Source organism: Misgurnus anguillicaudatus, chromosome 2 (genome assembly GCF_027580225.2).
Source record: "Misgurnus anguillicaudatus chromosome 2, ASM2758022v2, whole genome shotgun sequence".
Classification (NCBI taxonomy): Eukaryota; Metazoa; Chordata; class Actinopteri; order Cypriniformes; family Cobitidae; genus Misgurnus; species Misgurnus anguillicaudatus.
The window spans coordinates 51,716,192-51,741,655 of record NC_073338.2 but is presented as its reverse complement, the minus strand read 5'-3'; the positions used below and the strand labels follow the sequence as shown (position 1 = coordinate 51,741,655).

The 25,464-nt window shown below is 36.2% G+C and overlaps 2 protein-coding genes across 3 annotated transcripts; one reads left to right on the top strand and one right to left on the bottom strand.

Annotated features, from left to right (window-relative positions):
• The first annotated feature begins 268 nt into the window (after positions 1 to 268).
• Positions 269 to 20,635, top strand: LOC129443246 (nectin-4). Of its 2 annotated transcripts, XM_073857719.1 has the most exons (11): positions 274 to 563; positions 3,537 to 3,731; positions 7,074 to 7,241; positions 8,379 to 8,657; positions 8,739 to 8,853; positions 14,322 to 14,473; positions 14,846 to 15,020; positions 15,115 to 15,190; positions 17,039 to 17,101; positions 17,188 to 17,370; positions 18,711 to 20,635. In XM_073857719.1, exons 1-11 carry the CDS (start codon positions 515 to 517, stop codon positions 19,017 to 19,019), a joined length of 1,764 nt encoding a protein of 587 aa, XP_073713820.1. In that variant the 5' UTR covers positions 274 to 514; the 3' UTR covers positions 19,020 to 20,635. The 2 variants fall into 2 exon arrangements, with proteins under 2 accessions (XP_073713821.1, XP_073713820.1); XM_073857720.1 differs by lacking the exon at positions 17,039 to 17,101 and having other exon boundaries at positions 269 to 563.
• On the bottom strand, positions 20,526 to 24,795 carry LOC141349012 (uncharacterized). The gene is made up of 2 exons (XM_073857757.1): positions 24,310 to 24,795; positions 20,526 to 21,508 (listed from the first exon to the last, which is right to left on the bottom strand). The coding sequence occupies exons 1-2, from the start codon at positions 24,683 to 24,685 to the stop codon at positions 20,727 to 20,729; spliced, it is 1,158 nt and encodes a 385-aa protein (XP_073713858.1). The 5' UTR covers positions 24,686 to 24,795; the 3' UTR covers positions 20,526 to 20,726.
• Between the last annotated feature and the right edge of the window lie 669 nt (positions 24,796 to 25,464).

The following is a 25,464-nucleotide window of genomic DNA, read 5'->3' as shown; positions in this document are numbered from 1 at the left end:
GAATCTAAAGAGAGAGATAGACAGACAGAGAGAGAGAGAGAGAGAGAGAGAGAGAGAGAGAGAGAGAGAGAGAGAGAGAGAGAGTAAGAAAAAGAGGGAGAGGGAGAAAAGACGTCAAAACCAAAGGTCAGTGTGTGTGTGTGTGTGTGTGTGTGTGTGTGTGTGTGTGTGTGTGTGTGTGTGTGTGTTGGTGTGTGTGTGTGCGCGCGCGCGCGCGCCCGTGTGTGTGGTGGGTGGAGCACAGGGTCCGCAGGTGTGTGTGTGTGTCTAACTCACCTGAGTTGAACACGCACACGCACACAGTGAGAGAGAGATGAATCTGTGTGCGGCGCGCGCAATGAGAATGAGTTCGTTTCTCGCTTGTGTTTTATGACGCGTCTTTAATGTGGATTTGACCCCAGCAGTGGATACAGAAGATCACCTGGATGATTATTATACTGGAAACCTCCATATATCACCCAGAGATGTGATGAGAAATAAAAGAGAGACAGAAACTACCGAATAAACAAACAACATGACAAAACTACTGACCTGCATCGGTTTAATATTTTACAGAGCAATGCGTAAGTCCTTCTTTCTGTCAGAATACGTGTTTTTTTGTGTAGAAGTAGCCTAAAGTAAATATTAATACATGCTCAGTTTAGTTACCTTGTTTTTCCTTAACCTATTTGTGCCAGACGTGTTAGTGTTTAATTCTTTGTGGAAAATATTATTTTTGTTAAATATACATGCATTGTGTGTGTTTGTGTGTGTGTGTGTGTGTGTGTGTGTGTGTTGGTGGGTGTGTGTGGGTGAGTGGGTGTGTATTGTTTAGTTAAATGTGGCGTGTCAGGTGTGTTTGTGTTCAGTGTCTGTGAGGTGAGCAAGAACAATAACCAGATCTGCAGGGTGACATTCTCCCCTAATGTCTCATTATCTTCTCCTTTCGGTCTCATTCAGACAGACGACTAAGCTTTTCAATGACTTTTGCTCTCAAGATTTTACACTCAAAACAATGTGTCAAATTAATCTTGTGTAGAAATATTATGATGACACTGTCAGATTAGATTTAGATTAGATTCAACTTTTTTGTGCAGAGTACACATGTGACCCCTGCTAGCAAAATGAGTCGGAATGAGCAAATATGAGCAAACATATTTATATTTTGACATTCTCTATGAAACAAATTTCAAATCGATGTATGATTTGTTGAAATCTGACAAACAATGACAGAGCTAAACCTGTTTGAAGTTGACAGAGTCAACAAAGTCAATTTTAAGAAAAATGCAGTCGAAGGATTTTGGCATCTATACCTTAAATTACCAATAAAACTAATAGATTTAGCACACACAAAGTAAAAAATATATGGTCAACTTTTTTCTTTCTTTTATTGTTTGATTGACACTGAGACAGACAGCTTTAAGATCGACTGTAATGCAAAGTTTTAATACAATCTTCCACTTCAGATATTTTTCCACAACAGTTAACCAAACATTTACTTAAGACATAACATTCATCTTTGTGAATTCTTCTCAAAACAGATATTTATAAAACTGTAATTCTGTGTAGATGTGTATATATCGAGGTCTGTGTGCTTGCTTCAGGTGTGTCAGTCAGTGCTCGTTCTTTTAACATCAATCAGATCCTGAACTTTATCTCTCTTCATAACTATTTTAACATCAAGCAAGTCCGACCTGTACTTTATTTTCTAATTCCTGCATGTTTTAAAACCCAAACCAAAATGTCATATGGGCATGTGGATGGAGACGCATCTTTATATTAGATGAAGGGGTGGGACTAGGCCTTACATGGGTGATTCTCACGAAAACTTGGTTTTAAACATGTCAAGCATGAAAATGTAAAAATTGCTTAAATTTACATTTTTTCCCACCAGACATTGAATAACAAAGTCTGGAGTAAATGGGAACATTAATTTAAAAACTTTCACTTATCATTTAACACTTTTTGTAACATAATTTTTAAAATTTGTCCTAAAAAATCTCATTACCGCAACAGTCAGAAAACATCAACACTGACATATTTTCAAAATGACATGACAAACCTGAAAGAACATAATTTGGAGATTCTCAAAGTATTATGCTTCTATTAATTAAATTAACATTTAATAAGCATCTGTTGCGGTAATGATAATCAAAATGTCGTGTAAGCATTCTGACATGACAATATTTCAAATTAACTGTAAAAAAATGATCTTACCTGGTAGCCATCTTGAAGTAACTGGTCCATGTGCTTGGTCACTCAAAATCAAACTTTATTAAAATTCTGTCTGTGTGCTTAAACTGTTTTCAAAAAGTGTTGCGGAGGATGAGAACATCAGGCATGGACACATCATTTTCCTAATTTTTCTTCATTATTATTATACATGAATTTTCAGTAAATATTTTTTCTGTCATCTAAAGTAGTCTAGCAAAACATCCATTTATTTTTTTTCTTAATATTTTTGTGTTAATTTGATTAAATTACAACATAACGCATGTTCAAACACAGCCGGACACATTGCGGTAATGAGAATTTCAGCAGAAAATGAGATAAAATTTACAATTATAAATTCTTATGTTGAAATCACACATTGTGCAAGGTAGAACACAGTATTGTGTTAATTCTGATGCTTTTTAATGTTACTATATTACACATTTTAAAGCTAAAATCATTAGTGCCGTGGTGTTTCAATGGTTTCGTGAGAATCACCCACTTTTATAACTAGTTTTAACAAACATGTCTTACTAAAAACATTACTTCTGTGCATTTTGAGGTAAAACAAAGGGCACTGATGTATTTTAAGATATGAGTTTTGGACAGCTCTACATTTATTTTAGTCTAGGACTACTAGTCTAATCCCTGTCCGGGAATCCGCCTCTAAGCATTTAGGATGGTACACCTCTCAGAAAACATACAAATAAATATCATTTTAGATGTTTAATGACTATTTAGAGCATTGAGATCATTAGATGAGGGCTTAATGTACTTAAAACCTCAATTTTGAACAAAATCGACATTTATACTTTCTTGTACCTGTAGCTCAAAATTAGACAGAGAGCATTCTGACTCATTTTTCCAGCACGGGTCACATATTTTTGAACTGCCTAAACAACAGAAGGGCAATTAATCTTTTTTTACAAATGGCTCAACCCTCGGCCAAATATTGAATGAGAATATTGAATGCATTTGCGTCAAAATAGCACAGCGTTCGATTGGCATGTGACCTTTGATGTCAACAACAAAACATACAGGAAGTGTTTTCTCCATGAATCTATTTATTAGTTGCATGTTATTATTTGTAAGTAGCATTGTTTCCTCTCGCTGTCAATCAGAATGAGTCATTCATTGTGATGTAGAGCACATTTGTGTTTCGGAGAACATGAGAACGATCCTCCTCATTTTCTGAATGTGTTGTGTTTGTAGAGCACGAACAAACACTTGTGATATGTCTGTTTAATATTAACTTAAGTCTCACAAACATTGACTCTGGTTGTCCTCGACTCTCACAGTGAACACAGTCAGTGTTACAGATCTGTTGTCTCTGTGTGTGTTTTCAGTGTGTGTAGATGGTGAGTTTATCGAACCTCCTTCTTCACTGGTCCTGCGGTCATTTATCGGCACACAGACCCGTCTGCCGTGCCGGTTTGCCGCACAAGAGGACGAGAGTGTGGTGCAGGTGACCTGGTACAGACAAAAACCTGGAGGTGAAAGAGAGCAGATCATTATTGGACATTTCACTGAGGGACCCGAAGGTGTGTGTGTGTGTGTGTGTGTGTCTCTTCAGTCCATTTTGGGTTCTCCATTGGCATTGTTTCTATCACAAACGACCTTTTGTGTTTCTTTTTGAAGCCAAACAAAGAACTTTTCAAGGTTAATTGTTTTCATAGCAATTAACCCCTTACAAACAGTGTCAACATTTACATCATATTTTTAAATGTACAAATGCTACCTTCACATGCTCTTGAAATTATCGTAAATACGAATTTAGTAGGTAAAAGTTGCACATGAATGCCCTCTGATAGCGTTTCTGGGATGTTTGGAAATAATTTTTATAACCTCAGAGTTCGTCAGATGGGCAGGTCTCAAACATTAAAAACGGCAAGAAGGATTTATGTTGTCCTAAACTGGTTGGCCTGTTTTAGCTGGTGGGTGTATTGTCCCAGTCTTGCAGAGTGTTGGAAGTGGCACTGAAGCAAAGTTAAAGCTACAATCTGTAGCTTTATCCTCTTCATCACATGTCTGTTTGAAAACTAAAATTGCATTTTACATCTTACTTGTAGAGTTATTTTCTTAACTTAGGTTTAGATGTTGGATGTTCCATAAGGAGGCGGCTTCCTGGACAGGGATTAGACTAGTCCTAGCTGTCCAAACTGAAAACAACTTTCACTGACATATCTTAAAATACATCAGTGCCCTTTGTTTCGCCTGTAAATGCAGTCCTAGTCCTGGTTTAACCTAATCCCTGTAAAGGAAACCACTCCTTAAAGTCACCATTGTGGTGATCAGTGTTTGTTTTGGTTGAACTTCAGTGTTACTTTAAACACACTGTAGGATTGGAACAACATATACACCCAGCAGTATTCATTTAACTCTAGGGATTTTGCTGTGTGGTGTAGCTGGCTGGTTTTAGAGGGGTTTTGGCCACTTTTTTAGCTGGTTTAAGAAGTTTAAGAGTGAGGGTGAGCTGTTCTCACATTCTGACCAGCTAAAAAGTGGCCACACGTCCTCCATTCTTTCCATCAAGAAAGCATCTACACACAACACGCTCATAACCACTTACGACTTCTCATGAATTAACAAATTTCAGATAACACAGGAAGGCAGTCGTGTTTTAGTGTAACCTGCAGATTGTATATAGGTAGACCAGAGTCTAAACCATGAAGTTACTGATAACACAATCCTTTGATGTTCTCGCTGTCTCGTGATAAAATGATAAGAGATTTGATCCCTTTCAGTGGAGTCTAATAGCATTACGGTCCTGGAAGTGTGATATTACATCACTGCTGTTTACGTGTGAACGCCCGGCAGATCAAATGTTGTGCTGTTGTTGTTTGGTCAAAGAAGAAGCTGATAATTACACAAAATAAACACAACATTAAATACTTTTCTTTCGGTTTTCAACATATTTATTAGTTGATACTTTATGTATTTTATGCACACAACGTCATCATGGCCATAGCCAGCTATGAGGTCATTGAGGTCCGGACCTCTGTAATTTTTTCATATTAAAAAAATAAAATTTGAAGTTCTCTGAATGACTAATTAGTTTTTCAAAACGAATCCGCATATATAATTAAGTTTGGACAGTTTACTGTATAGTTTAGTGTAAAATGACGAAGATTGGCTTAAGCTGCGATGGCGCGGGTACAGAATTTGCAGTGTTGCCAGATCCCATTGTTAAAAATCATCTTTAGACGATGTGTTTTAGCAACTAATGTGACACTTTGACATTATCTATAAAGTGATTGTTAGGTGTAGGTTAGTATTAACGATTTCTCTTTATTTCTGAAATACAAGGTTTGGACGAACTTTAGGCCAATTATTTTTGCTTTTTTTCGTACTAATATCTGGCAACATGAAAACTGAAAGTTATCAAATAAGACGCATCATGCAGCGCGAGCAGGTTATTGCTGATACTACATTCGGTATGATAAAAGCAGTAATCATCATAATTGTGTCTGTAAGAGTATCAACAGTATCAACAACACTATCGAAAAACAGTCCATCACCCAAAACAGAGAGTGTGTACCCAAAGTGTAAAACATTTGTAAGTTATGTAAAGTTATGCTACAAATATACATATTAAAAGTAAAGTTCTACTTGAGCAGTACTTCAGTTTACCTGAAAAAGTAAGAATACCAGTACCAACTAGATTTTTATTATAAATTAATGATGTCTCAAAATAACACTTAGATGTTCTTAACTTAATTTTAATTTTAATGTGATATATAAGCCACAAAATGAGTGCACGAAAATAGTACATTTACTAAGTGTACTTAAAAAGTGTATTTTATTAATGTGCAGTTTTTTCACCTGGGATAGCATTTGTTAACTCTTAACACCCCACCCTGGACCTCAGTAATTTTCAAACCATGGCTACGGCCATGAACGTCATTGAGTAACTCGTCCTGTGTCACTTGTGCTTCAAACTAACTGTGTGATAATTTTTTAAAAATTATGAGAAATGTGCTAAAGTCTAAAGGTATAAGACCTGAAAATCATAGATACTAGATGCCAGAAACAATTCAGCAACATCTAATAGTCGTCCTTACACAGCCCAGACGTCTAGGCTAAAGATGCGTGCACACTGCCAGTGACTAGTAACGCCGGAGCAATGCGATCTCTGTCATTTTAATAGAAGCTGGCTGATTTCCGGCAACACACGAGACAGAAACCTTTGGCGACCGGAAGTGTGAGTGTCCAGCTACAGGACAAGGTTGAGAACAGTTCAACGGTTCAACGAGCAACTTTTGGGTGCGACAACCAATGAGAGTGAAGCAGTGAAGTTCACTCCATTCTTCTTAAATCATTTACTGAGAGGACGGTTACTCATTTGTTTGTAGTTGTTTCTAGGAACCAGAATTAGGAACGCCTCCTAACGACCTGCTACACTCTCATTGGTAGTCGCTCCCGAAAGTCGCTTGTCATTTGCATAAGGTTGTTCTCAACTTTGTCGTTTAGCTGGACATGACCACTTCCTGTCGTCAAATGTCACTGTCTCTCGTGTTGTCGGAAGTCGCCAAGCTTCCATTGAAATGAACGGGGTTGCATCGCTCCATCATTGCTAGTCGCTGGAGGTGTGCACGCAGCATAAAACAAGGCAAACTTTGGCCTGTCAGTGAAAAATGATTAGCTGCTAACCATAGCCAATAAATGAAATGATATAAATCAATAAATGAAAGCAAACATCTTGTAATCACTGTTGACTTTGCTTACATGATGAATTGGCAAAAAACAAATTCCAATTTATTTTGGCCAGAAGTGGGTCACTCATAACCTAGACGGTGAATTGAAGCCTATTGCTTGCTGGGAACCGGCGCTCTGTCTTGTAAAGATCTTCTTCCTGAAGCTGTATGTTTGTTTGTTTATTTCAGCGTCACCTGATTTTCTGAACCGTGTTCAGTTTGAGAGTCATAAGCCAACACTTGACTCAACACTTTTGATTCTGGACACAAAGAAAGTCGATCAGGCTACATACACCTGTCACATCACCACATTCCCATCAGGAAACTTCGAAAGACAAATCGATGTCACAGTTTGGAGTAAGATCACGATTCATCTCTTAAAATTGCTGTGCTTTATAAACTCAACATGTTTTTGCTTGTTAAAGGATTACTCCACTTTCATAAAAAAATCCTGATAATTTATTCACCCCCATGTATTTCAAGTTGTTCTTGTCTTTCTTTCTTCAGTCGAGAAGAAATTACGTTTTTTGAGGAAAACATTTCAGGATTTTTCTACATATAGTTGACTTTAGTAGACCTCAACAGTTTACAGTTTTAATGCAGCTTTTAAGGACTCTAAACGATCCCAAATGTAGACTCTAAACCTTTCTAGAGAAACCATCCTCATTTACACCCCCCCCCCCCCCCATTTTAAACAATAAACTGACACAAAGACATTATTTGGTATCATTCCTCATACAACATCAATTTAATGGTCCTCTTTCTCCACACTTCTAAACACTGCGGCGGTAGTTTCACATACATCATGCATGACCCTTTGGCATGATAACGTAATACGTAAGGTCACGCTGGTGCATCACGCGACTAGTGCAAGATGAGAAGTTGTTTGTTATAATGTACATATTATTTATTTGTTTTTTGGTTAAAATGAGGATGGGTTTGCTAAATAAGACCCTTATGTTTCAGTTGGGATGGTTTAGAGTCCTTTTGAAGCTGCATTAAAACTGTTAACTGTAGAGGTTCAATAAAGTCCACTATATGGAGAAAAATCCTGAACTTAATTTTAAAATAAAAAAAATTCTTGACTGAACAAAGAAAGACATAAACATCTTGGATGACATGCATGTGAGTAAATAGTGGGGTGGCAGTGGTTCTGTGGTTCATGTAGGATGTCTACAAATCGGAAGGTCGGTGGTTCAATCTCTGGCTCCACCTGACCAAGTGTCAAGGTGTCCTTGAGCAAAACACCTAACCCGTGTACAACGGTGGATGAATGTATGAGTAAATGTGAAGCAATATGTAAAGCACTATGGATGGCCACTGGTCTATGAAAGCACTATATAAATGGAGTTATTTAAAAAAAAAATTTTATGAAAGTGGAGTAATCGTTTAAACTGACTAAATTACATATTAATCTATCATTTACATTACAATACCTCTAAATGAGATCCACCCTTTGACTTGATAAAAGATACTAAAATTTAACTCCCACAGTTTTACCCATTTCCACGCTGGATGCGGTGATCTTGCAGGAAGGCCAATCGTCTCGCATGGCTGCTTCCTGTCGTTCCGTTGGGTATCCACCCCCACGTCTCTCCTGGGACACGGACATTACCGGACAGTCTCAGAATCGAACTGGCGATAACGGCCTCGTGACTTCAGAATTCTCCCTTAATCCGGTGCGCGGAATGAATGGCCATCGCCTGGACTGTCTGGTGTGGCATCCGGCTTTAGACAAACCCCGGAGACTCCAAAACAACCTGATCGTACAATGTAAGTTCACATGGAAACTGGTTTATTGCCTTTTATTCTTATTTTACTCTTGTTGATGTCATTTTGGGTTTTCTGTTGTAGATCCACCAGATGCAGAGATCCATGCCTTTGGTTCCTGGAGGTTTGGCAAAACAGGAGCAGAACTCCGATGTGCAGTTAAAGGAAACCCACAGCCGCACAACATCACCTGGAGCAGGTTTGACATTGGGTTTAATATTCAGCTTAAAGCCAACACCCTTAAAAGCTCTTCAAATAATTAATCACAAAGCCTATACACACCACTAAGGGTTCACATTGCCTCTTTTTTCTGACCCAGAGAACATCTGGGTGACATTTAAAACAACAAATCACAGTTTTCCCCTTTAAACCCCTTTAATGTTGGCTAATTACTCTGAAATCCATAGCTGTCATTTCACCATAACTGGGTGATTCTCACGAAAACTTGGTTTTAAAAATGTCAAGCATGAAAATGTAAAAATTAAATTAAATGTACTTTTTTCCCACCAGACATTGAAAAACAAAGTCTGGAGTAAATGGGAACATTAATTTAAAAACTTTTACTTATCATTTAACACTTTTTGTAACATAATTTAAAAAATTAGTCCTAAAAAATCTCATTACCGCAACAGTCAGAACACATCAACACTGACATATTTTCAAAATGACATGACAAACCTGAAAGAACATAATTTGGAGATTCTGCACATGCATTTAAAATCAAAGTATTATGCTTCTATTAATTAAATTAACATTTAATAAGCATCTGTTGCGGTAATGATAATCAAAATGTCGTGTAAGCATTCTGACAAGACAATATTTCAAATTAACTGTAAAAAAATGATCTTACCTGGTAGCCATCTTGAAGTAACTGGTCCATGTGCTTGGTCACTCAAAATCAAACTTTATTAAAATTCTGTATGTGTGCTTAAACTGTTCTCAAAAAGTGTTGCGGAGGATGAGAACATCAGGCATGGACACATCATTTTCCTAATTTTTCTTCATTATTATTATACATGAATATTCAGTAAATATTTTTTCTGTCATCTAAAGTAGTCTTTTCTTAATATTTTTGTGTTAATTTGATTCAATTACAACATAACGCATGTTCAAACACAGCCGGACACATTGCGGTAATGAGAATTTCAGCAGAAAATGAGATAAAATTTACAATTATAAATTCTTATGTTGAAATCACACATTGTGCAAGTTAGAACACAGTATTGTGTTAATTCTGATGCTTTTTAATGTTACTATATTACACATTTTAAAGCTAAAATCATTAGTGCCGTGGTGTTTCAATGGTTTTGGCCAAAAAACATGTGAGATGTAGGCAAAGTCAACAGTGATGACATATGTTGGCTTTCATTTATTTATTATTTAAAATTTTCACCGACTGCCCGAATTTAGCCTATAGACGCCTGGACTAAATCTGGACAGCTTTTTGACGTCTTTTTAATGCAAATTACTTGCTGGGTTGGAAATCTGGCGAGTGCTTCTTTAAACAATAATATTTCTGCAAACAGAAAATATCTTGTTTCTGTCCACCCAAGTTGTCAGTTAAGCCACAAGTAAGATTTTTGTAATAAAATATCCCAAAACCACTTGCACAGTGTAATATATATTTCTTAGGGGCGGTTTCCCGGACAGGGATTAGCTTAAGCCAGGTCTAGACCTGATTTTAATTGGGAAATATAACTAGTTTTAACAAACATACCTTACTAAAAACATTACTTATGTGCATTTTGAGGCAAAACAAAGGACACTGATGTATTTTAAGGTATGTCAGGGCAAGTTGTTTTGAGTTTGGACAGCTCTTACATTTATTTTAGTCTAGGACTAGTCTAATCCGTGTCCGGGAAACCGCCCCATAGAGTTGTGTACTTACATTATCCCAAAAGTTCCCAAGGATTTGTAAATCCAGAGAAATTTTCAATCCATTCTCATGAAATGTGTATAAATAGCACGCAGCGTGAAAAGTCATGCAATACACAAGCCACATTCCAGTTTTGCGTGCATATGATATGCCAAGTCCTTCCTGTTCACTTAATACGGTGCATCTTTTTGTGTCATTTTATGTATTTGTTTTTTGGCGTATGTATTGCACGGCTTTTCACGCTGCGTGCTGTTTGTGCGCAATTCATGAGAATGAGCTGGAAATGTTAGTATTAAATAATGTCTTGTCCCTTATCTACCTTGTAATTGTCACGCTTAACATCTGCGCTATCATCGGTTTCCGGTTGTCGAAACGTTGGCAACACGAATGCGTTGTACAGCATCTAACATGCAGTTGTTGTGCCTTGCAGCTTATTCATTATGATGGCATAAAATAATGTAATTAAACGTACAGGTCATAAAACATTAATTCGTTATCTCATTCATGTACATGAAAAGAGAATTCCACACGTCTCATCCCATCGTTCAACTGTCCTTCATAACGCCTTTGTTATTGTGTAATAGTGACCTCTAGTGGTGAAAATCCTTCATATTGTGCCTTTAAAAAAAGCCTGCTAAATATAATAATACCACAAATCTGGCAACCAAATGGAGTGACTGATACTCAGTTCAGCTCATAAAGGTCCGTGCACACCGTCTCTGTCCAATCAGATCTTATGATTTGTTTTTGTAGTTTTAGTGTGAGGTTTTCATCAGACACTACAGCTGTTTATCAGAAGACTCCTGCACACCTGCTGTTGTTGGTCTCAGGAGAGTTTATATGAATGTTTACAGAAAAGAGTGGTGACATAAATATCACATCCTTTTAATCCTTACATCCATCCGCACCCTGTCTCTTTCTGTAGTTTAACTTGAACACAAAGAGCTCTGAACTGCAGCAGTGCTACATATTCACTCGCTCCTTTCAGGAGAAAATAAAAGGCCCAGTGTCACGTTGCAACCCAAGAGTATCGAGCCAGCAGGAGGGTTTTCTCAGAAAAAAAACTGAAATGAAAAGAGAGTAAAGCAGCAGGATGCTAAGTGATGAGGGTGCGGTGTATCCAGACGCTTCATAAGCCTTAAATAACAACTGTGTCCTGTAATCATTGTTTAACTGATACTGAAACACAGCCTTTACTTTTCATTCAAGACGCTGATATTATAGCTCTAGTGTGTGTTATTAACGTCGTGTGCATCGCCCTGTCAGTGATGAGACTTCAGTTTTACAAAGTTATACAATCAGAATTTGATTGGAAAAAGTTACATTTAGTTTATCTTCTGCGGTCTCTGATTACAGATGTTTTATAATGTTAACACATTTGTATGTTAGTGTTTGAATACTGTAAGCTGAAATATGCTCAGGTGATACTGTTTTAGTTTTTTAGGTGAATTTCACAACAGTCTGTAATGTTCACATGATACTCAGATGATAATTACAGAGACAAAGAGAGTTAAAGTTACAAACCTGAGAACCTTTAATGTGATGATTTGTGTTGCTACAACCATCAGAACCCAGTGTGCGTGTGTGTGTGTGTGTGTGTGTGTGTGTCTCCTTTTATCTCTCTACACTGTTAAAAGTATTTTGTGTTGCTGCTGTTTCATCTTAATTTTTTCTTAACTTGACACAACTACTTTCTTAATTTGTTCATTCAGCTTAAACTCTTAAGGTTTTATTGTCTCATCTGCACAGAAAATGTTTTGCATCAAAAATCTTTAATTTAAATTAAATCATTTTGGGTAATAGTTCAAGTCTATATTTTATAACTTGAGCAAATAATAAATTAACAACTTGCCCTAAACAATATTTTCAACATTTCTGAAAACCTGCTGAAATGTATATTTTGTTAAAGAAAGTCCATTAAATGCAATTCTAGTCTAGTTTTTCAACGTTTTAAGAACCTTTGTTGTTTGTGTGAATGTTAGAGGAATGTTACATTTTATTATTTTCAAACATTATTTCTGGATGTTGTGTGACGTTTTGCTGTGGAGGACACTATTCGCTTGTTAGGATTGGATGTTGGTTTTGTTGCATTTAAAGTAACCTTTATGGTGATCAGTGTTTGTTTTAGTTGGACTCTTGACTCTGATCTGGCTAGCTTATCCTGTGGCTGCTCCAACTAATTATTTAAAATACATTTGTTGTGGTAAAATGATGCCAATAAAGTAATAATCACAGTATTCGTCTTAAAGGGGATATATTATAAAAATCATTAAAATCAATTTCTATGTTTAACTGCTATAATTGGGTCCTCAGTGCTTCTATCAACCTAGAAAATTTGAAAAAGTTCAATCCAGTAACTTAGTTTTGGTAAACCATTCTCTGTAATCATGTGAAAAATAGTTATTTCTTGAAATCTGGCTCCCCTTGTGATGTCAGAAGGGGATCCTATTATAATAATACCTCCCCTTAATCTTCACTATCCAACCACAGCACTGCCATTTAGTGCAGAGATCAGCTCATTTGCATTGTAAAGGACAATAAATTGTCTGTGGGGTGTTTTGAGCTAAAACTTTATATATGTACTCTGGAGACACTAAAGAGTTGACATCTTTAAAAAGTCTTGTGAAATGTCCCCTTCAAGAGCATTCACTGTTTGATCAGCCAAAAGCATATTTTTCTGTGAATAATGTGATAATACAAAAGGAGATCCAGCACTCTCATAGCAGTTTATTCTGATAGATTTGAAGACACAAAAAACATTGTACCATTTAGACACACAAACATCAGAGTATGAATCTCAACAAGGGTGACAAAGAAATGTAAAGCTTCATGTTGCAATGCATGTTGCGTATCAACAAATTACAATTCGCATCCAGGACTCCCAGCATGCAATGCGGTGTAAATAAATTCACCTTTTTACTATTACTCTCTGTCATCAATGTTAAGATTGTTATTCTGATTCTTGATGTTTGTGTGTCTAAATGGCACAATGGTTCCTTTTTATGTGCAAATTGTCTTAAAATCTGTCAGAATTATGAACTGCTATGAGAGTGCTGGATCTCCTACTGCAATATTACATCATAAACAGACTGACTAGATGATGATCTTAAGCCTCAGATACTAAACACCACTATGATTATTACATTATTGGCTGCTTTTTATAATAACAAATATGCTTTAAACAATAAGTTGTAGCAGCCACAGAATAAACTAGCAAACTCAGAGTCAGGAGTCCAATTAAAACAAAAACTGATCAGCATAATGGTGACTTTAACCCTGGAGAACCCAAGAAGATTTTGGGTAGCAGCAATTAACAGCGGACAAATTTGACCTTGTGGGTTCTCCAGGGTTAAATGAAACAAATCATCAACATCTAAACCTGATAAGTCAATTGTGTTTTCTACAGCAACATTTTGCAGAACATTCAGAAATAATGTTTTATAACAGTTGTAAAAGAATAAAATTAGTGCACTTAAAATACATCAATTAATGTAAGATGATAAAATACCTTTAATACTTCTTCTCTATAGTTGTGTTTGAGATCACATGCTGTTTCATCCAACCTAATATCATTATAAACTGTAATACAAATCTCTGTAGTTTTAATGTTTTATTATAACAGCATTGTTGTTTCAATCATAACAACATGTTTGGCATGCACACATGAAGAGAAAACTTAACATGCTGATGTCAATACACTGTAAAAATAACACAAGCTAAAATGTTTTTTGTAAAAATAGCCAAAATATATAGCCAAATCTACTAAACTCACTTCTGTATTTGTGCTTTAGGAAAGGAGATCATTTACCCGACAGTGTGTTAGTTCAGGGTGACAAACTCATCTTCAGTCGTCCTCTAAACATGACAGATAAAGGCGTTTACGTGTGTCAGACGGCAAACACTGTTGGGAGTATTAAATCTGAGTATAAAGTGGAGATTGAAGGTAAGTGTTCAACTTTATAAAAAGAATATTGAAAAAGATCCAAGAGTTTGTGATTACACTGACTGAATGTATGAATTTAATTTATCTTTCCATATTTTATCTTTAAGGTTTTAATGAGTGATTATTTCAGTGTTTAGAAAAACATTTCAGTCTTTGTTTCGATCTGTCATCATTTTCTCTGAATGTTTGTTTAAATCTCTTCCGAATGACTTCTCCAGTATCTGTGTAAATCATAATCATAATCTAAAAGTGACTCACAAGTTAGCTGGAATTTCTCTGCCATTTCACCTCCCATATTTATTTACTCAACATTCTCGGTTCTGCATGCGTAAATCTGATCGTATAACTTTGTTGTGTTTCGTTTGTTTCTAGAAAATACAGAAGAAATTATCGAGTGGATCAAGGCGCATTCAGAGACCATGCTGATCGTTTTAGGAGCATCTGCTGCTGGAAGTCTGGTGGTCATCATGGTGATCATTCTCATTTACGTCAACTGTCACCTTAAACATAAAAACAGAAATCTGAAGCGAGCCCTCAGTGTCCAAACGTGAGTTTATGATTTTTAATACAAAGTAGTTCCTCACAAAAGTCAAATCTTTTAAAACCCAACGTTACTCTGAATGTCATGTCCTTCACATCAGAGAGCAGATGGTCAGTCTCTCACGACAGGCGTCTATGAGGCGACTCGGCTCCATCACTTCTGATCCCAGGATACCGGTACAGCATCAACAACACACACATACAGTAAACACATTGTGCTTAAAGGCTGATTTGTACTTCTACGTCAGACCTACGCCATAGCCTGGCACACTCATCTCCAAAAAAGGGACAACGTGTCAATTCTATGTGCAAACACTGTCATAAAAAAATCTGTGTCGCATTTTCACTTGCAACAGTAAAAACAAAGATGGACCAAGTTAAGGAGCTATCCCAAATGGCAAAAATGTATATTTTTTCAAACATAATTTTAAATATATTTCAAAATATACAAAAAAAAATGGTTAAATAATATATGTACCGAAATATATTTTGAAATATGTTTACAAATTTTTTTTGTATATTTTGAAATTTATTTTAAAATTAAATATATTTTAAAGCATTTATATTCACATTGCATTGGAAAACATAACAGGTTTAAAAAAATTAAAATTAAATATTTTTAATATATAACTGCAAATATACTTATAATTTTATATTTCATACTTAAAAATGTTATACTTACATTTTTTACTAAATTTTTTTTTATTTTGGCCAGGAAATATATTTATAAAAAATGTTGCCCCTGTAATACATTTTGAAATATATGTTAATATGTCAAGGTGAAAGCTAAATATATTTTCAAATTCAAAAATATCTTTGATTAAGCTGTACTTTCTATGAAATGTATTTCGCATATATTTGAAACATTTTTGGCCATCGAAATACTTTTTTTGCTGTATGGGATATCTAACAACTCAAGCTGCAACAAAGGCGCTGTCTATTTACCTGCATGACTGCTGAAGCTTCTCAAACACCGGCCTTAAATTGCGCGTGCTCGCTTAGCCTACAAGTGCATAGTTGCACTGCTGCAGGCTTCACACACTTTATCCAGAAGTCCTTGCGAAGAGCAATCAGACAAATCAGACAATAGATGGAAGGAGTTTACACTGATGGGCACCTTCTCTTCCTATTTCCGGCGTGAAACTTAAAATACGACTCCTGTGCGCCCTCGTGGACTCGTGTCAAGGGTCCCTAAAGGTCGTGAGATTTTTGCCCAAACATTGTGAGATGTCAAGGAAACTTTTAATTTTAAGTGATTAAATGGATATGACATATTTTGGTAGTAAAATGGAAAGTGTTGCTCATTTCATTGATGCAAACATTGTTATGCATTTTGTAAAACATCTGCAACTGCTTTTATCACATAATTATTTGTGTGGTTTATTCAGGGACTACTGGAAAAACAATAAGCTTTAATAAAGCTGCATGCACAAACTGAAGAGTTTTTTTGCGGATGCAAAGAATTCTGCTTCTGAAAGTTTTAGATAACTGTAGATAATAATCTTTAAGTTCAGCAAATCTTCATTTCAGATTGTTTATGTGTTCATGTAAGAAAAACTTTAAAATATGTATAATCGAATACGTTTTGGTGCAAATTGTTGCCACTACCTTGATTGACATTTCTACACTTGCTAAGGGTGTTCCTTTCGGTGAATTATCCTACATGCACGCTCACTAGAACACTTGGGCCAAATACAAGAAAACAAGCTGCTGCTTCTTCAGCTTTTGGCTTGATATACCACGCCCGGGACACTCCCTACTAGTGGTCTATATTTGTAATTGCACATCGATCCAAATAACGATGCAGAAGTATAAATGAAAAGATGTGTAAGGCTACTGTGTAGTTCTGATGTAGAAGTATAAATCAGTCTTTGTTTAAGTGCTCATACAGTGTTTTTACACAGCAGTTAGTGAGTGAGAAATGTTTGTTTTGACAAGTCACCTGACAAGGTCTGTGTGAATTTTATCAATTCACTGTTAGTCTTGTCAATGTAAGTGATTTATCAACTTTTGTGCTGTTTTCAGCCTGAAGAAAACTCATTCACTCACATGAATAGAAGCATGGGGAAAAGTCTTTTATCAATGGAGGTGAGATACTGTGAAGTGTGTGTGCGTATTTTGTGTGTGACCAGAGTAAAGCCTGTTTCTCAGGCTGTCTGTCTGTCTGTCCACAGGATTACTCTATAATAGGTGATCAGAGAAGTCGACAGGGTGACTATGACTATCTTGGGCGTCCTGCGATCTATACAGCATTCGAGCCGGAACGAGCCAGTAGGAAGCTTAGAGAGAGAGACGAAGAGATAAAGGAACGACAAAGAAGAGTCGCGTCTTATGTGAAGTCCAGTGATGCATCTCTGGTGAGAATCTTTAGACATCTGGTGCCTCATTTATAAAGTGTGCGTACACAAAAATCCATGGCAAAGTCCACATTTATAAAAACGGTCTTTGACGTGGAAAACTGCTTAGCGCCACGTCAGGCTCTGAGCAGTTGTACGCAACTTTTGCAGATTGTTTTTGGAAATATAAGTCTTTCTTGCTGCTTGTAAAGGATTGAAACATTGACAGGTGCTTGTTATATGTCAATTAAATTAATTAGGCATCATTTAAACAAGGTTATTTGAAACTATTTAACTGCGCACAATTTTAAGATTTATAGATTTCACATCTATACGTGCATTTTCTGTGCGCACGTTCATTTTAGGAATCGCATGTACGCACTTTTGAGAAATGAACGTGAGATCAAATTTGATCCGGTTTTTAAGAAGCATTTTATAAATGTGGCCCGTTTGTATTAACATGTCATTGGTTAAAGTCAGTATAACAAAATGAACCCAATTTACTTTTTTAACTCTTGTAAATTCCTGGTCTAGTGTTAAAGGGATCATAGCAGGAAATCTGACTTTTTCCATGTTCCATAAGTGCTATAATTGGGTCCCCAGTGCTTCTATCAACCTAGAAAATGTGAAAAGATCAACCCAGTAACTTAGTTTTGGTAAATCAATCTCTGCAAGTTTGTGAAAAAATAGCCCATTCAGATTTCGCCTGTTTTGTGATCTATGTAATAATGGAGTCTAATTACAAAAATACCGCCCCTTTAATCTGCACTTTTTAACCACGACACTCCCATTTAGTGCAGGGAAAAAGAGAAAAAAATAAAGCACAATTAAGTTTCAATTTCAACAAACCACAATTATGGTGATCAGTGTTTGCATTTCATCAGCTCATTTGCATTTACATTTTGCTCACACCTACAATGTGGCAATTTTAACATGCTATAATAAATTATCTGTGGGGTATTTTAAGCTAAAACGTCACATATGCACTCTGGGGACACCAAAGACTTATTTTACATTTTAAAAAAATTTCATGATATGACCCCTTTAAAATTTTGGCTTAAAAAGTGTGGCTTATCCTGATTTCTGCTATAGCGGCCCCTGCAGGAACAGTGAGGAAATGATGTTAGACTAAGAAAAATATGACTCTGTGTTAAAGTCATGTTTTCTACATAAAAATCATCCCACATAATGCAAAGAACATTCTGTGAATATATATATATATATATATATATACCCTTGATATCTTTAATATATTGACTGAGTAAGATGAAGTCAAAGATTGAAATCAAACTTGTGACACACACTTTAGGAAACTTGATGTTTAAACTCGAATTGAGATTTTGTTATTTATTGTGTTTCAGGATTCAGGTCTTCACAGGGACCACAGTTCTCCTCCATCCATGAGCACCGGTCCGGCCGCAGACACGGGTGCAGACAGCTGGAATCGTGGTTCTCGCAGAGAGATTCACAGACAGGAACCTGATGAGAGAGACACGGAAATGCAGACGGACAGAATTCCAGAAGGAGAGGAGGAAACCTCTGCTATAAACTCTTACCAGATATCTGAGGCCATGAACAACTTTCGTTACAGTAACGGTGGACTCACCCCGAAAGCAAGCGCTAACGGCATCATATTACACCCGCGAGGACGTCAATCTGAAGTCATCTGATAAACGACAACATTCCTAAACGATACCACGTAACAGCAGAAAGTTTGAGACTTGTCATCTGTGCGTGTGGTTCGTAGTGACAGACTGTTAAAGGAATCATTCTGTCAACTTCATACTAAACACAAATGATGTTTTATAAGGGATGTGATGGGACAGTGAAGGATTTCCCATGAATAGCACAAACACACGTCAGCTTCAAAGAGAATCATCTCTGCTGATTCAAACACTGACACTCCAGTGAATCCACTGAACCCTGTCTGTGTATAATATTGTTGAATATAATATTTACCTGGTTAAGACACGGTCTACCTCTGTACTTAACACAACACTGTGCCAAGACAACAACAAAAATAGAGAAGTAATTTTTGGACATTAAAATAGTTTGTAGTGCGTCTTCAACAATAAGTGAGCCATTAATTGCACAGACAGCTAAAGACTCCGGGCCGGATCTGCACCGGAGCTGCTGACTTCGGCGTGGATCCGGCTCGGAGTCGTCTGCTGTGTTTGACCTGCTGAAAACTCGGTTGTGTGTTTAAAACTTTCCTCTGTCCGTTTAAAGACTCTTACCACTTTTGTCTCAAGCAATGGTATGAGTTTGTGTTTGGATGATCAGAAATAATGTGCATCACGAAAGCTTTAGCAGGTTCAGATGTGAGAAGATGATGACCAATGCATTCATTTCTCAAAGCTGTTAACCATCAAACACACTACTTGAAACTACTGAAAGCCATAATTTGCCAAAACACGGGAATATGGTAAACACGAAATCATATTTTGTAAGGGTTAACCCGATTTTGGAGCAATACACAATACTATGTTACTTAATTGTCATCGAGGAAATTTTTAACTACTGAAAACAAAAATAATTGATTGTAGACTGGCCTTTCGTCAGTTCCCAAAATCAAAGATTTTGTACTGTGAAGTTTTGAGATTTTGTTATATTTACTTTTGAAAGATGCTTTATTTTATACACTGTATGTTTAAATGCTTATGGTGCGTTCACACCAGACACGAATGAAGTGCAAATGACGCGGTGCAAATTGAACGTTTCTGGTGTTTGCCGCGCATAACCCTTGATTCACATGAATTTAAAAGTCTGAACTTTGGTGGATATTCGCACCGCGTTAACCAAATAGGAGCTTGCTCTAGTAGGGACTTGATTATGACATAGTGAGGTGAGGCAAAAAATACGAAACAACAATGGAGGACAAAATCATCGTCGCTGTATGTGGACACACCAAGCTGTACGACACATCTTTGTACTTTTATAGAAACAGGAATGAAAAGGATCTTGCTTGGAAAAAAGTGTACAAGCTAGCTAATGGCGGCAAATTGAGCGTATTCGCAACTGAATTTTATGCTAACACAAAATGTACACACGAATAGCGCGATTTATTCATTTCATTCGCAGCTGGTGTGAACGCACAGTTACAACTATGCAATATAACGGTATAATACTGTATATAAAGTTGTTGAGAAGGAAATTATTCCAATCACAGACCTAGATGAAGAGGTTTTTCCATGTTTGTAAAGGGCCTTTAATGGCAGGGACATTTTATGCAAACAAACAAAAGATTAAACGTTAAATTACATTAAAGATACCGCAATTCATTGAACACTGTTTATGTCTTTGGAAACCGTAAACGGAAAGGCACAGCTCTCAGAGAACAAGTCTTGTGATGGCAGGACATCTTCGTCCTCTGTAGGTCAGGATGCTTTCACGAGTATCCGAGGTTTGCGGTGGATCTTCTGGTGCGTGCGCAGGTTGCTCTGCTGTGAGAAGTTTTTGCCGCAGGTTGCGCAGCTGTACGGTTTCTCTCCGGTGTGAATGCGCTGATGCATCTGAAGGTGACTGAAACGATCAAAACTCTTGCCACAGAACGAGCAGATGAACCACTTCTCTTTCACTCCTCTCGTCTCTCTCCTGTGAGCAAAGCTCTTTGGAGATGTACCGAAGCCGCTCAAGCTAAACACGCATCTGTCTGCGTTACCGTGCAGGTGGTCATTAAACGATGCGCTTTGAGGTGCAATGACGTCTTTCTGCTGCTGTGTCTGGATCAAGTCCAGGTTTATTCCGTCAGTCCAAAGCGGTTCAATTGCGTTCTGGTTCAGAGAGTCAAAACTGTTTAGGGTTTGTCCACTGACTGCACTTTCTTCCACAGGAATAAATGAGCAGTGTGGATCTTCTGTGGATTCCTCACTATTTCCTCCATTATTAGATGTCCATGACTGCGAGTCTCGTTTGGTGTCCTGATGGTCCAGGTCTGGTCTGTGATGGTCTGTGATTTCGGACGGAAACTTCTGCTCAGCCTCTAACTGTGGTCCTTCCTCGTTCTCGTTGTTCAGGTCTTGTTTATCTGCACATTGGATCTGTGTGTGTGGTTCTGTACAGGAGGTTTCTTCTGTGTTGCTTTCTACATCAGTGTCTCTCTGATGGTTTTCTGTAGTAATATCAAGCTGAAGTTTTTGAACGGCTCTATCACTGCAATCTGTAGACAGCACAGATCAAAACATATTAGTCTTCTCACAACACTAACACATCCAAAATTTAATTTTGAACTATTGTGGTTCATATCATGAACAATTATGTCAATATCTTTGAGTATTGGTTAAAACTTATTGTTTTCAGTACAAATAACTAAAATGGACAGTTCACCCAAAAATAAAAATTCTGTCATCATTTACCCATCTTCATGTTGTTCTAAAACTGTAAGAAGTTTTATTATTTTGATGAACACAAAAGAAGATATTTTGATAAATGATGGTAAGCACACAGCTGATTGTAAACACTGACTTTTATAGAAGGAAAACAAATATTATGGAAGTATTGTGATAAATGATGACGAAGATATTTTGATAAATGATGGCAAGCACAAAAAAGAAATTCATACAGATTTAGAACAACATGAGGATGAGAAAATGATGAATTATATTTTTGGGTGAACTTTCCCTTTAAATTAAGATATATTTTCTTGATGAGCAAAATGACCTAAGAAAATATTTCTAGTTTTTAGACAAAAAATATTATATTTAAGTAAATTTGTGCTTAAAACAAGCAACAGTTCTGCCAATGGGGTAAGAATTTTTTTTTTAAATATGTTTACTTTGTTTTTAAACACTTAATTCAGCCGGAGATTGACACGTTTTTTGGCAGTCCTTTTTAGCAGTGAATAGTGAATAGGCACCTGTCCTGCATATTTTACTTCCCAGTGGTGGCTCATGACTTTCTTTATTTTTAGAAGAAACAAGTGCGACAACTTGTTAAAACATCTTCATGTGTGTGGGTTGTCATGTCAAAATATGTGATGCCAGACAAGGTCTTTTTTCCCAACGTCTACTGAAAGTCCAGTGTGGACGTTCATTGGACAACTGTATCAACAAATTACAAATTACATCCAGGACTCCGAGCATGCACTGCTGTGTAAATAAATAAACATTTTTACTATTTTTTTGTCACCATTGATGAGATTCATACTCTGATTCTTGATGTTTGTGTGTCTAAATGGAACCATGGTTTCTTTTTTATAAGCAAATTGTCTTAAAATCTGTCAGAATTTTAAACTGATATGAGAGTGCTGGATCTCTTACTGTAGTATCACATCATTATGCAAAAAGATACTTTTGGTTGATCAAACAGTGAATGAATAAGTCAACTCTTTTTACCACAAAAACGTGTTTTAAACACAAAGTTCTAGCAGCCAGATGAAAAGCTAGCAAGCTCAGAGTCAAACACTGATCACCATAATTGTGAAACAAAGCCAACATCTTCACCTAAAAAGTAAATTTTCTCAGAATGAATGTTTTATAAAAAAAATTAAATAATAAAATGTAACATTCCCCTAACATTCACACAACCAACAAACATTTAAACATTATAAAAACAGGACTAGAATGGACTTCCTTCAACAACAACAAAATTGCCAGGTTTTCATAGAAGTAAAAAATATTGTTTAGGGCAAGGTGTTTATTTTTCATTGGCACAACAAAATCGATTTTACAGTGTAGTCCGACGTTCAAACTGCATAATGATATCCAAGTTGGTACATGGTTAGATCTCCAAATAGCAAACCTAGTTTGCACGTCATAGACAGTTCATTGGGAACTTTAACATATGAAAAGACAGTTATAGATATATCGAAAATTATCTTGACTTTGCAATATATAGCACAGAGATAGCAAGCAACCTTGAAACAATGTTAAAAATTGTTGATTTGTCAATGTTAATCCTATTGAATCGACATCACGTTTGCACCCTACATTAATGTAAAAAATATTGAAATTTCAACAACCATTGTGGTGATCAGTGTTTAGTTGGGCCCCAGACTCTTGTGTTTTAATGTTAAGTTTTCTTTGGTTGTTAAAGCATGTTTTAAGATACATCTGCTATTGCAAAGAAAACGTAGGCCCCTGGGCCGCGAGATGGTGCCAGGGGGGCCCCAGTTTTATGACATTTTATGAAATACATTAATTTATCATTAATTTTATTAAAATGTTGAGTTTTAGAACAGTTTTTGTCACAAATTTTCTTTGGGGGGCCGCAAAGGAATGCACCGTACACAAGGGGGGCTGAAAAAGTTTGGGAACCACTGGGTTAAACTACTGAATCAATCTCTGACATCATCAATCAGTCTATGAAACTCATCAATGGTGACGATCAACAAAAAAAAAATTTGTGCTGTGTCAGTATTTTTTCTGTTTACCTTGTCACAGTGCATTTAAAAACCAGAACAATTATAACGGTCATAAAAGAATCAACATTATCATGTAAAGCAGCCTAATTAAATATCATCTTAACGTCTTCATAAAAACAACCCATTTTAACCTAACTTTGAAACATATCTTTCTTTTCCAATGCACATGTGTTACTACATAAACACATACAAACAATGAGAAACGAAAGATTTACCTAGTAAAAGTCAAGGGCTGAACTAAAGCAAACGCTGATCACCATAATGGTGGTTTATTGAGATTTCAAAAATTTTCAATATTAATGGAGGGTGCACGGCTGATATTGATTAAGCTGGATTAACATTGACAAATCAACAACATTTTTTTAAAAAAATTGCTATCTGGGTATTGATGTAAATTGTTGAAAAAATAATATCCTGACAATGACTTGCCATACTAGACGCCATCCTTTCAACTAAAGCATCTAAACACAACAAATCACAAACAACCTTATACATTTTATTAAAATTTAAACAGGCATGTGAGCTGGTTACCATCTTAAGCACATTTACTAGTTGGTATTTAACTAGTTAGGAAATGTGATTTCTCCTGGTTTATTTACCTGAACTCCGAATAAATCCTCTATGTTTGACACAGTGTAGCTTTCTCTCCATTGACACGAGTTTCAGCTTCAGCATCCCGATCTCAGCATCTCTTTGACTGATCTCAGCATCTCTTTGACTGATCTCAGCATCTCTTTGACTGATCTCAGCATCTCTTTGACTGATCTCAGCATCTCTTTGACTGATCTCAGCATCTCTTTGATTAATCTCAGCATCTCTCTGAGTGATCTCAGCATCTCTTTGAGTGATCTCCAGTCTCATCAACATTACTCCATCTTCATGCAGTCGGATGATTTCTGAAACAGCGCACTCGATCACTGACTTCAGTCTGCTCTGGAATAAAACACTGCTCGACATCTTCTCATCTGATATCATGAACACACATTAAAAACACCAAATCTCAATGAGTGTTTATCATGAGGATGAGGTCCGGCTTACTGTCAATTTACTTCCTGCTTGAGCTTCAGTTACCGTAAAGACCGTAGAAAACGTAAAGTTACATTTACTATTAGTGGAAAAGGTTTTTTTTTTTTTTTTTTAGATTTTTCCCTATAAAGTGAATCCTAAAAACTGAATACAAATTTATCAGAAAGTGGAATACAATATTTGTTTTATAAAACAAAATTAAATCATTTTACATAAGATAAATAAAGAACGACTTTAATTTTTTTTATTGTAAAGTAATCCATCTGAACTTGAGTTAAAGCCACAAGTCTGAGGAAGATATTATCCCTCTTTAAATGTTATGAATAATTTTCTTACACAAGAATCTACTGAAAGTCTATCAGGTGAAGACAGGTAAATAAGTCCATTAAATTTATTAACAATGTGAATACATTTTTTTAATCTGATCTCTAATAAATAAGATTCTGAAGATTAACAATGTGAATACATTTTTTTTAATCTGATCTCTAATAAATAAGATGCTGAAAATGTCAATGAGATTTACATAACAAATCACGTTATTGTATTTTTTTTATTCACGTTATTGTATTATTATTATTATGGTTATTATATGTTCACTACAACTTAATTTTTGTTTGTTGAATGTATTGTTGTGTTATTTTGACTATCTCGACCTTGTTCATTTGTAAATTAATTTATTAAAAAAATTAATATAAAATAATTAACATTTATAGTGTTAAACGGTTGTA

Coding starts and splice junctions, on each gene's coding strand:
- LOC129443246 (XM_073857719.1), top strand. CDS start 515: ATGACAAAACTACTGACCTGCATCGGTTTAATATTTTACAGAGCAATG. Junction 7,242..8,378: donor AATCGATGTCACAGTTTGGA/GTAAGATCACGA, acceptor TAACTCCCACAG/TTTTACCCATTTCCACGCTG. Junction 15,021..15,114: donor CGAGCCCTCAGTGTCCAAAC/GTGAGTTTATGA, acceptor CCTTCACATCAG/AGAGCAGATGGTCAGTCTCT.
- LOC141349012 (XM_073857757.1), bottom strand. CDS start 24,685: ATGATATCAGATGAGAAGATGTCGAGCAGTGTTTTATTCCAGAGCAGA. Junction 21,509..24,309: donor AGGATTTATTCGGAGTTCAG/GTAAATAAACCA, acceptor TGCTGTCTACAG/ATTGCAGTGATAGAGCCGTT.